We start from the raw sequence: 10,201 nt of genomic DNA, 5'->3' as shown, positions 1-10,201 counted from the left end.
GGCCATAGATCTAGTATTTTTAGATTTTGTGAAGAGACAAACTGTTGAGAGTGTAGGATTTAAAGGAATTTGCGAGTTTTCTCTGTAAAAATGCTGCGAACAATCTTCATAGTTTGGCTGGTGTGTGACCATAGTTACAGCACGGTGCTCTGAGTTTAATCTTTGGGTTTGAACACAGTTCGATCATGAGTGCATCTCAGCACATAAGAACAAATAATCCATGACTGCTCCAAGCTTAGCCAGTGACATTTACTGACCCCAGCAAAACGTTGACAGTGGCTGCTTAGGTTTGGCGCTGTCTCCAGGTGCTCTCTCCGTAGTCTGTGGCCCTGGGACGGACTGTCGAGGTGGTCAGAGGGGTCCAGGTCTGTGTGAAGCCAGTGAACTGGCCCTTTAAGCAGGTGAGATTCAGATGCCAACTTCAGCTCGCTGACACAGCCCCCAAAATAAGGTGCGCCCCTCTTTCAGTGATCAACAGAACATTCTCCCAGAAAATGTCCTGCCATATCAACTGCTTTATTGCAATAAAATAAAAATAAATAAAACATAAACAAATATATAACCGTGGTGTTTTCTTGACCCAGAAGCAACACAGTGGGTTTCTCCATGAAGGTTAGAAGTTTCCGCATAGAAAAACAACAACAACGACTAGTTAAACGCACCGCTGAACGCTCTCTTTTAAGTCTCCTCCAAAAGTCATTATTGCTGCTATTTCTGACTGCCGTGACGTAAAGCGACACCGAGAAGAAGCGCAGTCAGCGGGATTTTTTCCGCGGAGAGATGCGGAACGGAGCGTTTGTTTGAGGCAGACCGGCGCTGGGACCCTGCGGAAGCCCGCCGACACGGCTGCTGCTGACGACAACGTGCTAAGGAGTTAGCCTGGGACAGGAGGAGGAGGACTGTTTATGGTATAGGCTTATAACCCCCCAGCGTTTTCCTCTTTTTATTTTACTTTAGCCACACGCTTTATTTAATTATGCCCAGCAAGAAGAAGAAATACAACGCCAGGTTCCCTCCGGTGAGTCGAGGCTTTCCTTTCTGCCGGCGTCAACACTAGCTAACTTTAGCTAACTGCTGGCTGAGAAGCTGCCTGCCGGAGCTAAACTTGAGTGGCTTTGAGGGGGGGGTCTTTGGCTGCCGAGGGAGCCCCGAAAACAGACACAAATCCTAACGGGAACTTTTATTTGCTCAAAACATTCACACTGCATTACGGATAAGCAGTGGGTTCCTTTGAATCGGCTAGCCAGGTGACGCTCCTGCCCCAAGTTAGCTAGCAAGGAGTCGTTGTTTTTAGCATGTGCAGCTAACCCCGGCTGAATCTGAGAAATGCCTCCTCCGTGCACGCGCACAGCCGCCGCCCGCGGAGGTGCCCACACCCGGCATCCTCTGCGTGAGACCCGCCGGGAGCCGATCTGCACCGGTCCGTGCAGCTCGTCAGCGGGCCGGGGGGCAGACGGGGCAGCCCGGGGGGGTGTTGGCAGCTGGCCGCCAGTTCCCATGGCAATAACACCTCTGCCTCTGCTCTTCTTTTCAGGCCAGGATCAAGAAGATCATGCAGACAGACGAAGAGATAGGCAAAGTGGCTGCAGCGGTTCCTGTTATTATCTGTATCCTTCACCACAGCTTCATGTCATGTTTGCCTCCCAACACGTTTGGTCATGTTCTTCAATATTAAAACGTGAGGACTGCGTTTAGTGCAGGGCTTTGGACCCCCCCCCCCCAGCAGCAGGCCGGCTCTGTGAGCTCGTTTGCAGATGCCATGCCACCGGGATGCTCTCAGAAGTAATGTTTTGTTAAAGATCAGAGCCCCCGCAGACGGTATGTAAATGTCCTTAAGCGAACGCCTCAGCCAGAGCTCTTGAGCTTTTCCTGGAGTCGCTGCTCACCAAGGCCTGCCACGTCACCCAGTCGAGGAACGCCAAGACCATGACGACGTCGCACCTGTGAGTTCCTGCGTCTGGGCTGTGTTTTGACACCTTTCAGCCGAACCACTGACCACGAGCATCTAGAGGAGCCGAACACTCCCTAACGAGTGTCCGCTGCAACTTTTGTACTCTTGACAACTGGGCAGACTAAGCCTACAAGCAGCGACACTTGTTTTATGTCCATATTTGGCCCATATATCTATTTTTTCTTTAAAAAGCATTTTAGGAGTGTTCACACAAAGTTGTTAGTACGTTTGTTTTGGTTGGGTTTCTGTTTCTGCTCAGCTCACGGTGCAGGTGACGCAGGTCGGGGTGGGGGGGGTGGAAGGCCGACGCTTTAAAGCCGCTTGCATCTATGTTGCAGAAAGCAATGCATCGAGCTGGAGCAGCAGTTTGACTTCTTAAAAGACCTGGTGGCAGCGGTCCCGGACATGCAAGGCGAGGGGGAGGAGAACCACACCGAGGGGGGAGGAGAAAAAGTCCCGCGCAGGTAGTTCAGACACATGAGAGCGGACATCAGCATGACCCGAGGCAAAAGGGTCGACTCGATCAGTGTCAACATACAAACTGTTCAGGAGCAGGATTGTTTTCTTTTTTTTTTTTTTTTTTTTTTTTTTAACCCAATCCAACCATTTAGCAATTTCAGATAAAAAAAATGGCTTTATTTAAATAAAATAGTGAAATGTAACGAATAAAAGCTCGTCTGCCTGCTCAGTTAAAAGATTCGGCAAATCCAGCTTACATATTTTCCAAGTGTTTGCCAAGTTTGGGTTGAAAAATGTTTTATAGAGTCAAATCAGGCAATTTCCATCAATTATGACAACATCAATTGGTTTTAGAAATGAGGTAAATCCACCTGCGCATGATCAATAAATATGTCATATCACACAGCGGCCTGCAAGTGTTTATGTAACGTGTTCGCAGTCTGTCACTTTACATGTGCTGCTTGGAGTTGGCCCATCATTTAAAAAAAAAAAAATCTAATTATAGAGGACTGGGATGCTGCAGTAAACATGTGGAGGAAGGAGCTCCAGTCAAATGGGGTCAAAACTGAAGTTTTTAGGCACCCTGCCGTATGCCAGATGAAAACTAACGCTGGGCATCACCCTGGATGCTCCTTCCCCACAGTGAGGCATGGCAGCGGCACCGTCGTGCTGCGGGGATGCTGTGCCATAGCAGGGACAGGGAAGCTGGATTGATTTGAATCCAGGCCAATCCTGGAAGAAATCCTGTCAGTGCCGGCACAGACGGACTGGAGCCAGGCGGAGGGTCACCTTCCAGCCTTAGAAGTATGCTAAAGAAACAGCCAGAGCTGCAACGCAGTGGTTTACATCCAGGCATGGTCACGTGTTAGAAGGGCCCAGGGAAGGTCCAGATGTTGATGCAATACAAAAACATGTGTTACAGCTGTAATATCAGCTGGCACTTTTGGGACGGTACCGTTAGCCAGCCAATGGCTTCGGCTTGTTTAGCAGGACCTTGTCGTCCTCGGCTCGGCCACAAAGTCCTTGCTGAAGCTCGGCTCACGCAGGGTCAACATGAAAACACGACGGGGATCTCAGTACCAGCAGATCTGCAGCAGAGATCCAACCAGCCAGAACTCAGGGCACCGTGCCGTTCATCATTCACTGTGATCTGAAGCAGAGGGACAGCCTCTGTGTGTGACAGTGTGTGTGTTCTTGTGCTTGCAGCTGAGCGAGAACATTTTTTTGCTCGTTTTACTAGCAAAGTGAGGACTTTGATGTAAAGTGAGGACCTTGTTTTGGTCCTCACCGTTTTTTGGGCTAGGTTTAGGACTACGGTTTAGGTTAGGTACAAACCGGTAAAGGTTAGGGCTAGGCCATAAAAAGGCTTGAAAACAAGTGGAAGTCTAGGCACGGTACTCACTTTGTATATTAAACAAGGATGGCCGTGTGTGTGTGTGTGTGCATGTATGTCTATCGTTGTGCAGACAAAAACTTGACAGTGTGAACAATTGGCAATGCGAGGACATTTAGCAAGGTCCATGCAATGCACACTGGGCTAAAGTTCAGGGCTAAGGTGTGAATTGAGATTAGGTTCAGTTTAGGGCATAGAAAGCAGAAAAATGAATGGAAGGTCCACACAGTGATGTACATACCAACGTGTGTGTGTGTCAGACTAAGGCCTTGACTCTGGCTTACACTCATTTTCATGTTCCTGAAGTGAAAGAATCACATGAATACAAATTAATTTAATTCAGCAAAATTACATTTTTCAACATAGTGTTTACAGGTTTTTTAATATTTTTATTTAATTCATTGACATGTTATTGCAAAGCCCCTCAGAGTTTAAATGGTTTTCTTCCTGAACACTTGTCATGTTTAATGTAAATGTGAACATCTCATGACTTGTTGTAACCTGTGTGTGTGTTTTTTTTTGTTTTTTTTTTTTTTAGGCTGTAGAAATCTCCCGTGCTGCGGGTATTTTTCTAAAGCCCTGTAGATAAAAGCGGAGCCTGTGCTTCCAGTCGAGTATTCTCACTTTCCAACGTAGCCTAAAAGAAGTTCCCGCTGGGTTATTTCCAGTCAAAGTATCTGCTGGGCACAAGAAACCACTATCACATAGGGCTGGACGATATAGAGAAAAGCACTTTGAATCAAATAGAAATCATATTGATCGATATTGATAATTATCAAAAGAAATTAAAAACCTATATTTTAAATACAGCCCAGGCCGGTTTATGATGTTGCGTAACAACCTATTCAAACTCAAGCCTTTATTCAACCAACTTTTTACCAAAGATTCAAAAAGAACAACTGAACTTTTTGAAGGGGGCGGAGCTTGCTGACTGAACGTTCCTGGGCCTGTGGTTGTGATTGGTTGGCAAGATGTAGCGACTGTAGTATTAACCTGCATGATAGGATAGAACGCAAAAGGAAGGAAAATTGTTCTTCTATTGAACGTTGTACTCACCCTTTTGTTCTCCGCCACACTTCTATCGATCAATACATATTGTTACTGGATTATCGCCCAGCCCTAATGTCAAACCATGTTACAACACGTGTTCCATTCTGTTCCTCATCTTTTTTCCTGTAGGGGTCGAAAGCCAGGATCTGGTCGCAAGAACGGGGGAGCCGGCTCCAAAGGCAAGGACAAGAAGCTGTCGGGAACAGAGTCGGAGCAGGAGGTGGGCCATTGGTCTGCACAGGGAGGCCTTAAGGTGGATTCATGGAGGCTTTGGCTCCGTGCGTTTGCATAAAAAAAGAAAAGAAAAAGCTCGCTTGTGTGTGTGTTTTTTTTTTTTTTGTCTATGTCGGTGAAAGCAGGAAGACTCCGAAGACAGCGAGACAGACGGGGACGAGGACGACGGCTCCCAGTCAAGCACAAACCAGCAGGCTGCGTCCATGTTCCACAGGTGGGGAGACAGACAGCGTGGGTCTGAAAGCTGCTTAGCCGTTCTAACGCTCGGGATGTGTAAAATATGAAGAACAGATGGAGGCAGAATACCTGCAGCTTTTTTAATATAGAATAGTGGGGTAATGCCATCCGTTTGGACGTTGGCTGCTCTGTCTGTATTCAGGTTTCATTCTTTTAAAGATGATTTATTTGAGATTGGGTGCAACTAAAATCAGGTTTCTATGGTTACTAAAAGCCCTCCATTAGCATTACCATTTTAGACGAAGGGATGGATATTTTGAGAAGTTTGTGCAGTGGCTTTATTATCCCAAACCAGTAGAGGGCGCTGCTTTTCCACCGCCATCAATAAAAACACATTTCTGTTTAGATGTAAGGATCTTTATAGTAGGAAGAGATAAAAACAAAAACAAAAGGACACTCGTCCATCTACAGGGGGTTGTAAAAGTATTCATACCTCAGTTTGGTTTGAATACATTTAGGATGTTCTGTGACAGGCCACCACAAGGTATCAAACTGGTGGAGGTAAAATTAGGTTTTCAGCTTTTTTACTAAAAAAATGACAACAAAGAAAGGTGTGGTGTTGTATTCAGCTTCTTTTTCACTAATATCTCTAATATCAGATTTAATGCCACCTAAGCTGAGACAGTTTGGGTTTCCTGGTACACAGCCCATGGGTCAGGGACAGAGTTATGGGATAGTTTGGTCCAGAGTAGGGATATAAGACAACATCTCACTAAGCTCTGCTCACAGGCCGGACAAGGAGAGCCTCAAGCTGAGGACATGTCCAGGTGGCCCTAAGTAACTCTGCACTGCAAAAACGGATCTAAAAATAAGCAAAATGTCCTTAAACATAGTGTATTACTCCTTTATTTGAGCAGGTAAATAAGATCATCTGCCAATGGAATGAGTATTTTGACCCCTAAAATAAGATAATTAGACATCCTACACTTGAAATAAGATGATGGAGATGAATTGTTCCTATTATAAGTGCAAAAATCTTATTCTATTGGCAGATCATCTTATTTACCTGCTTAAATCAAGGACAGATACACTCATTTTCAGAAAATTTTACTTATTTTTCGTTTGGTTTTTGCAGTGTGGAGGAGCTGCAGAAATCCACTGCTTAGGTGGGAGAGTCTGTCAGCAGGACGGTAGCCAGGAGCTCCACACATTTAGGCCTTTTTAGAAGGACGCCAGAACAAAATCAGATTGAAAACGAATCCCGTTGATAATCTCTGGCAGGACCTGAAAAGCGATCTTCACTGATGCTCTCCATCCACCCGGCCCCACTGAGCTCGAGCTCTTCAGCAAAGAGCGGGCAAACGTTTCAGTCTCTGGAGCCGGCAGAGGCAGACCCCCGTAGAGCCGCAGCAGGAAACGTCACAAAAAGTGGCCCCTGAAGGCTTCGCCTCAGGAGGCCGGACGCAAACACACCCCACACCTTTACATTTTAGTAGACGTCACCGTTTTTTCACGTCACAATGACCCACTAACTAGTGTCGCTTGGCGACGCCCTGAAGCACGAGACGTGAAGAACCGTGAATGCGTCAAGTATATGCAGCAGTGAAGAATGCGTGTATGCCGCCACTCCAGGCTCTGACCCCTGGGTGACCTCTGCGCTTGTGTCCCCCTCCCAGCTCCAACGCCCCCTCCCAGGTGGTGCACATGGGCAACATGGTGTCGGCAGCCACCCTGCCTCCAGCTCAGGCCCTGGGCACCATCGCCTTCGCTCCTCATCCCTCCATGGTGAGCATCGCGCCACCTCCCCCAGCGCCCGCACCGCACAAAAACGAGGAGGAGGACGACGACGACGAAGACTATGACTCTTAGCTCCCCCGACATCCTCTCTTTACGTCTCTCACACACACACACACACACACACACACACACACACCTTTCAGCATTATTTTCAGGTTCTTAGGTTGACCCTTTGGTGGGGCGGCTCCAGCAGCGAAGAGGAACATTCTTCATCACGGCCCACTGACAGAAAAGCTGTAAGAGACAGAACTCGTTGTACATTAGGTGTTTTAATTTTTTTTTTAAAAAGCTTTTATTTTAAGGTAGAGATGGAGGATGTTTTTTAGCTGTTTCTTTGTTGTTCAGCTTATTTTAATTTTTTTCCCCCGTGACTAGTAAAGATGGCAGTGCTATGAGCCCCAGTAGAAAGGATAGGTGTGGTTTATTTCGCCTCACAGCTTTAGGTTGTTTTGGTTTTGTTTTATGCGCGTTTTTTTTTAGTTTTTTTTTTTGTGGCACTTTTCTAATTTCTCTTTATCAGACATTGTTAAAAAAAAAACAACCAAACACGGTTCCCCCGACCGTCAGCTTGGCTGGAAAAATCCAATTAGTGGTAGCTAAAGCCTCGTTCCTGCTTTTTAATGCTCGGACTGAGCGAACTAGGGGAGACGAGTTCAGGGCAATGGTTTCTGGGGGATTTTTTTTGAACGCGGAGGCACATGTTAAAGGGAAAGGAGGTCAGCGGAGCGTTCTGCCTCCACGTCGTCCTTCAGCTGATCGATGCTGCAGTTAAGGTTGCATCTTTTTACTCGGTCCAGATATGAGTCAACTAAAAAGAAAGCAGGTGATTTATTTAATTTTTTTCGTCATTTGTTTCGCAACCAGTGGTTTGTTTTTGTTTCAAATTTAGTCACTACTTTTATTTGATGATTTTTATCAAGGAAGCCGTAACCCTCCACAACCACAGCCCTGATGTCAACCAGGTTAATGATTCTTCTCATTTCAGTTCTGATTTTGATCCTGCCACCTGTTAGTGTTTCTATTCTTTTACATGCTCAGAAATTTCCCCTTATATGCCTGTAAATACAGGGACTGTTTGTCCAGGTCTTTGTTTTTAAAGTTTTTTTTTTTTGCCCTTCTTGCCCCAGCCGCAGTCGTCCCTCCTCCATCGTTAACGTTCGTTCTCCTTCTTTTAGATTCGTTTTAAATGAACGCAGAGTCGGGACTCCCAGCTTCTTACGAAATGGTTCCAAGCGGTTTACTCTGTATTGTAAACTTTTAATGTTTATTTTTATTTTGTATGGGTGAAATAAAATTCACATTTCAATTTGAAAGCGACGGCTCTTGTTGTTTTCTTCTCCCGAAGCCGAAGCTTTTTAGCTGATGTGTTTAAAATGGTCGTCGTGGTTACAGCCAAAGAGAATCCCGCGTTAGACGAGGGCCGCTCAGAACGTCGCAGCTGGAAGAACGGTTTTCTGGATCATCAAGCACAACAAAACAGGTCCATAGATGTGCCACGATGTCTCCTGCTGAGCCGTGCCGCTGTAGGATCCGGCTGCCAACGACGCAGAGGCGGCCCAGCGTTTGCAGCGGGGCCTGAGTGTATGCACATGCCCTGTGAAGTGAAGTCTTTGGACAATGTGCTTATTGATGTTTTCCCACTTTGTCAGGGTGCAACCGTGGACTTCTGTGTATTTTACTGGGAGTTAGCATAATACACCGCCACAAAGTGGTGCCTTGCATTTAGGAAAAGCAACACACAGGGAATTTAAGAAGTGTGGCATGAATTTGTATCTAGTTTATGAGAGTGAAAACCTTGGAGAGCCACCGCTATGCAGATCTTTCAGCACATGTCGCTACTGGATTTGTAAATTTGAAATTGTACCAATTTGTCCTTTATTTGCAAATTGGTTCCAGCTCCTTCAGATTGGATGGGGAGCTTCTGTGAACAGGTATTTTCCATGTCTTACTGCTGATTATTGGATAGTTTTAGGTCTGGACTTTGACTAGGCCATTCTAACACATCTTTAATGTAAACCTGGCTTTAAAGGAGACATGTCATGCTTCTAAGTTCTTCCCTTTCACATTGAAATCATTCAGTTGTAGTCTATATAAAGTCCAACTGCAATGCTTTGGTCTGAATTTTTCATTGTTACTGCATAGACCCTCTTTTACCCGTATTCTGAAGTGTGTCTGAGAGCAGCTCGTTTTGGTCTCTTTAAATCTAAAGGAGGGACTTCACACCCCTACGCCCTGCAGGTCGCAGAGTGATGGACTTCATTCTGTGTTTTTTGAGTATGTTAGGGGACAGTGTAATTAATTGTGTGTTAATGCACCCACCAAACAAACCTTTTCAATTATCCACATTTAGTTTTGGCATCCTTGAGCATGGACTATGGAAAGTTGCTCAGAGAAATAAAAATGGCAGATTTGTGAGACTAATAAGCTGAAAGTCCATGACTTAGTTTGCCAGCTACGCATCAAATACTGTGACGTCATTTTTCTAAAACATAATGCCAAAGTGATCGGCTTGAAAATATATGACCCAAGCAGAGAATAAAGATATGTACATAGCTGCTGGACAGACTACATCCACTTTTTCTGCACTCCCAGGGACTCCAACAGCATGTATTTGTAGGCTAAAAACTATATTTTTGCATGATATATCCCCTTTAAGGTCGTTGTCTTGCTGGAAGTTGAAACTCTGCTTCAGTCTTGAGTTCTCTTTCAGGATTGTCCTGTATCCAGCAGTGACTGGCATCCCCACAGCCTGATGCTGCCACCACAACATTTCACTGTGGAAAGCACATTTCAATTCAATTCAAAAATACTTCTATTTATCCCAAAGGGAAATTAAATGTTGATGTAACTCATTTTGTCAGAGTTATCACAGGTGGTGATGGCTGTGGGCAGGAAAGATCGCTCCGTTTTACAATCAATCTGAAGAAGCCTTTGACAGAAGAGGCTCTGTTTTCCAAGACAATGTCATGAAGAGGATGTTCAGGATTGCCCACCATTTTCTTGATTGTATGCAAAATCCTTCTTTGCATTATCGTCTCCAGAGGTTCCACGGTCCTTGAAGGACCTTAGCTTCCTCCAGAAGTACTTTCTTTTAGACGGCTTCCCTGTTGCGTCTCCAGTCCAGTCTGTTGTCCAGATGA

At 45.5% G+C, this 10,201-nt stretch overlaps 1 protein-coding gene across 4 annotated transcripts; it reads left to right on the top strand.

The window, feature by feature from the left end:
• The first annotated feature begins 853 nt into the window (after positions 1-853).
• Positions 854-8,374, top strand: drap1 (DR1-associated protein 1 (negative cofactor 2 alpha)). 4 transcript variants are annotated; one of them, XM_012859883.3, is made up of 7 exons: positions 855-1,018; positions 1,535-1,607; positions 1,850-1,943; positions 2,290-2,415; positions 4,983-5,073; positions 5,213-5,301; positions 6,941-8,374. In XM_012859883.3, the coding sequence occupies exons 1-7, from the start codon at positions 977-979 to the stop codon at positions 7,131-7,133; spliced, it is 708 nt and encodes a 235-aa protein (XP_012715337.2). In that variant the 5' UTR covers positions 855-976; the 3' UTR covers positions 7,134-8,374. The 4 variants fall into 4 exon arrangements, with proteins under 4 accessions (XP_036002128.1, XP_012715337.2, XP_036002127.1 ...); XM_036146234.1 differs by having other exon boundaries at positions 5,210-5,301; XM_036146235.1 differs by lacking the exon at positions 2,290-2,415 and having other exon boundaries at positions 854-1,018; positions 5,210-5,301.
• The last annotated feature ends 1,827 nt before the right edge of the window (positions 8,375-10,201 follow it).

This window comes from Fundulus heteroclitus, chromosome 14, assembly GCF_011125445.2.
Source record: "Fundulus heteroclitus isolate FHET01 chromosome 14, MU-UCD_Fhet_4.1, whole genome shotgun sequence".
NCBI classification, from domain to species: domain Eukaryota; kingdom Metazoa; phylum Chordata; class Actinopteri; order Cyprinodontiformes; family Fundulidae; genus Fundulus; species Fundulus heteroclitus.
This window is presented reverse-complemented; position numbering and strand designations above follow the sequence as displayed.

Excerpts from the sequence above, each read along its gene's own strand:
- drap1 (XM_036146234.1), top strand. The coding sequence starts at position 977 with ATGCCCAGCAAGAAGAAGAAATACAACGCCAGGTTCCCTCCG. Across the intron at positions 1,019-1,534 it reads ACAACGCCAGGTTCCCTCCG|GCCAGGATCAAGAAGATCAT; the intron begins GTGAGTCGAGGC and ends TCTTCTTTTCAG. Across the intron at positions 1,944-2,289 it reads ACCATGACGACGTCGCACCT|AAAGCAATGCATCGAGCTGG; the intron begins GTGAGTTCCTGC and ends TCTATGTTGCAG.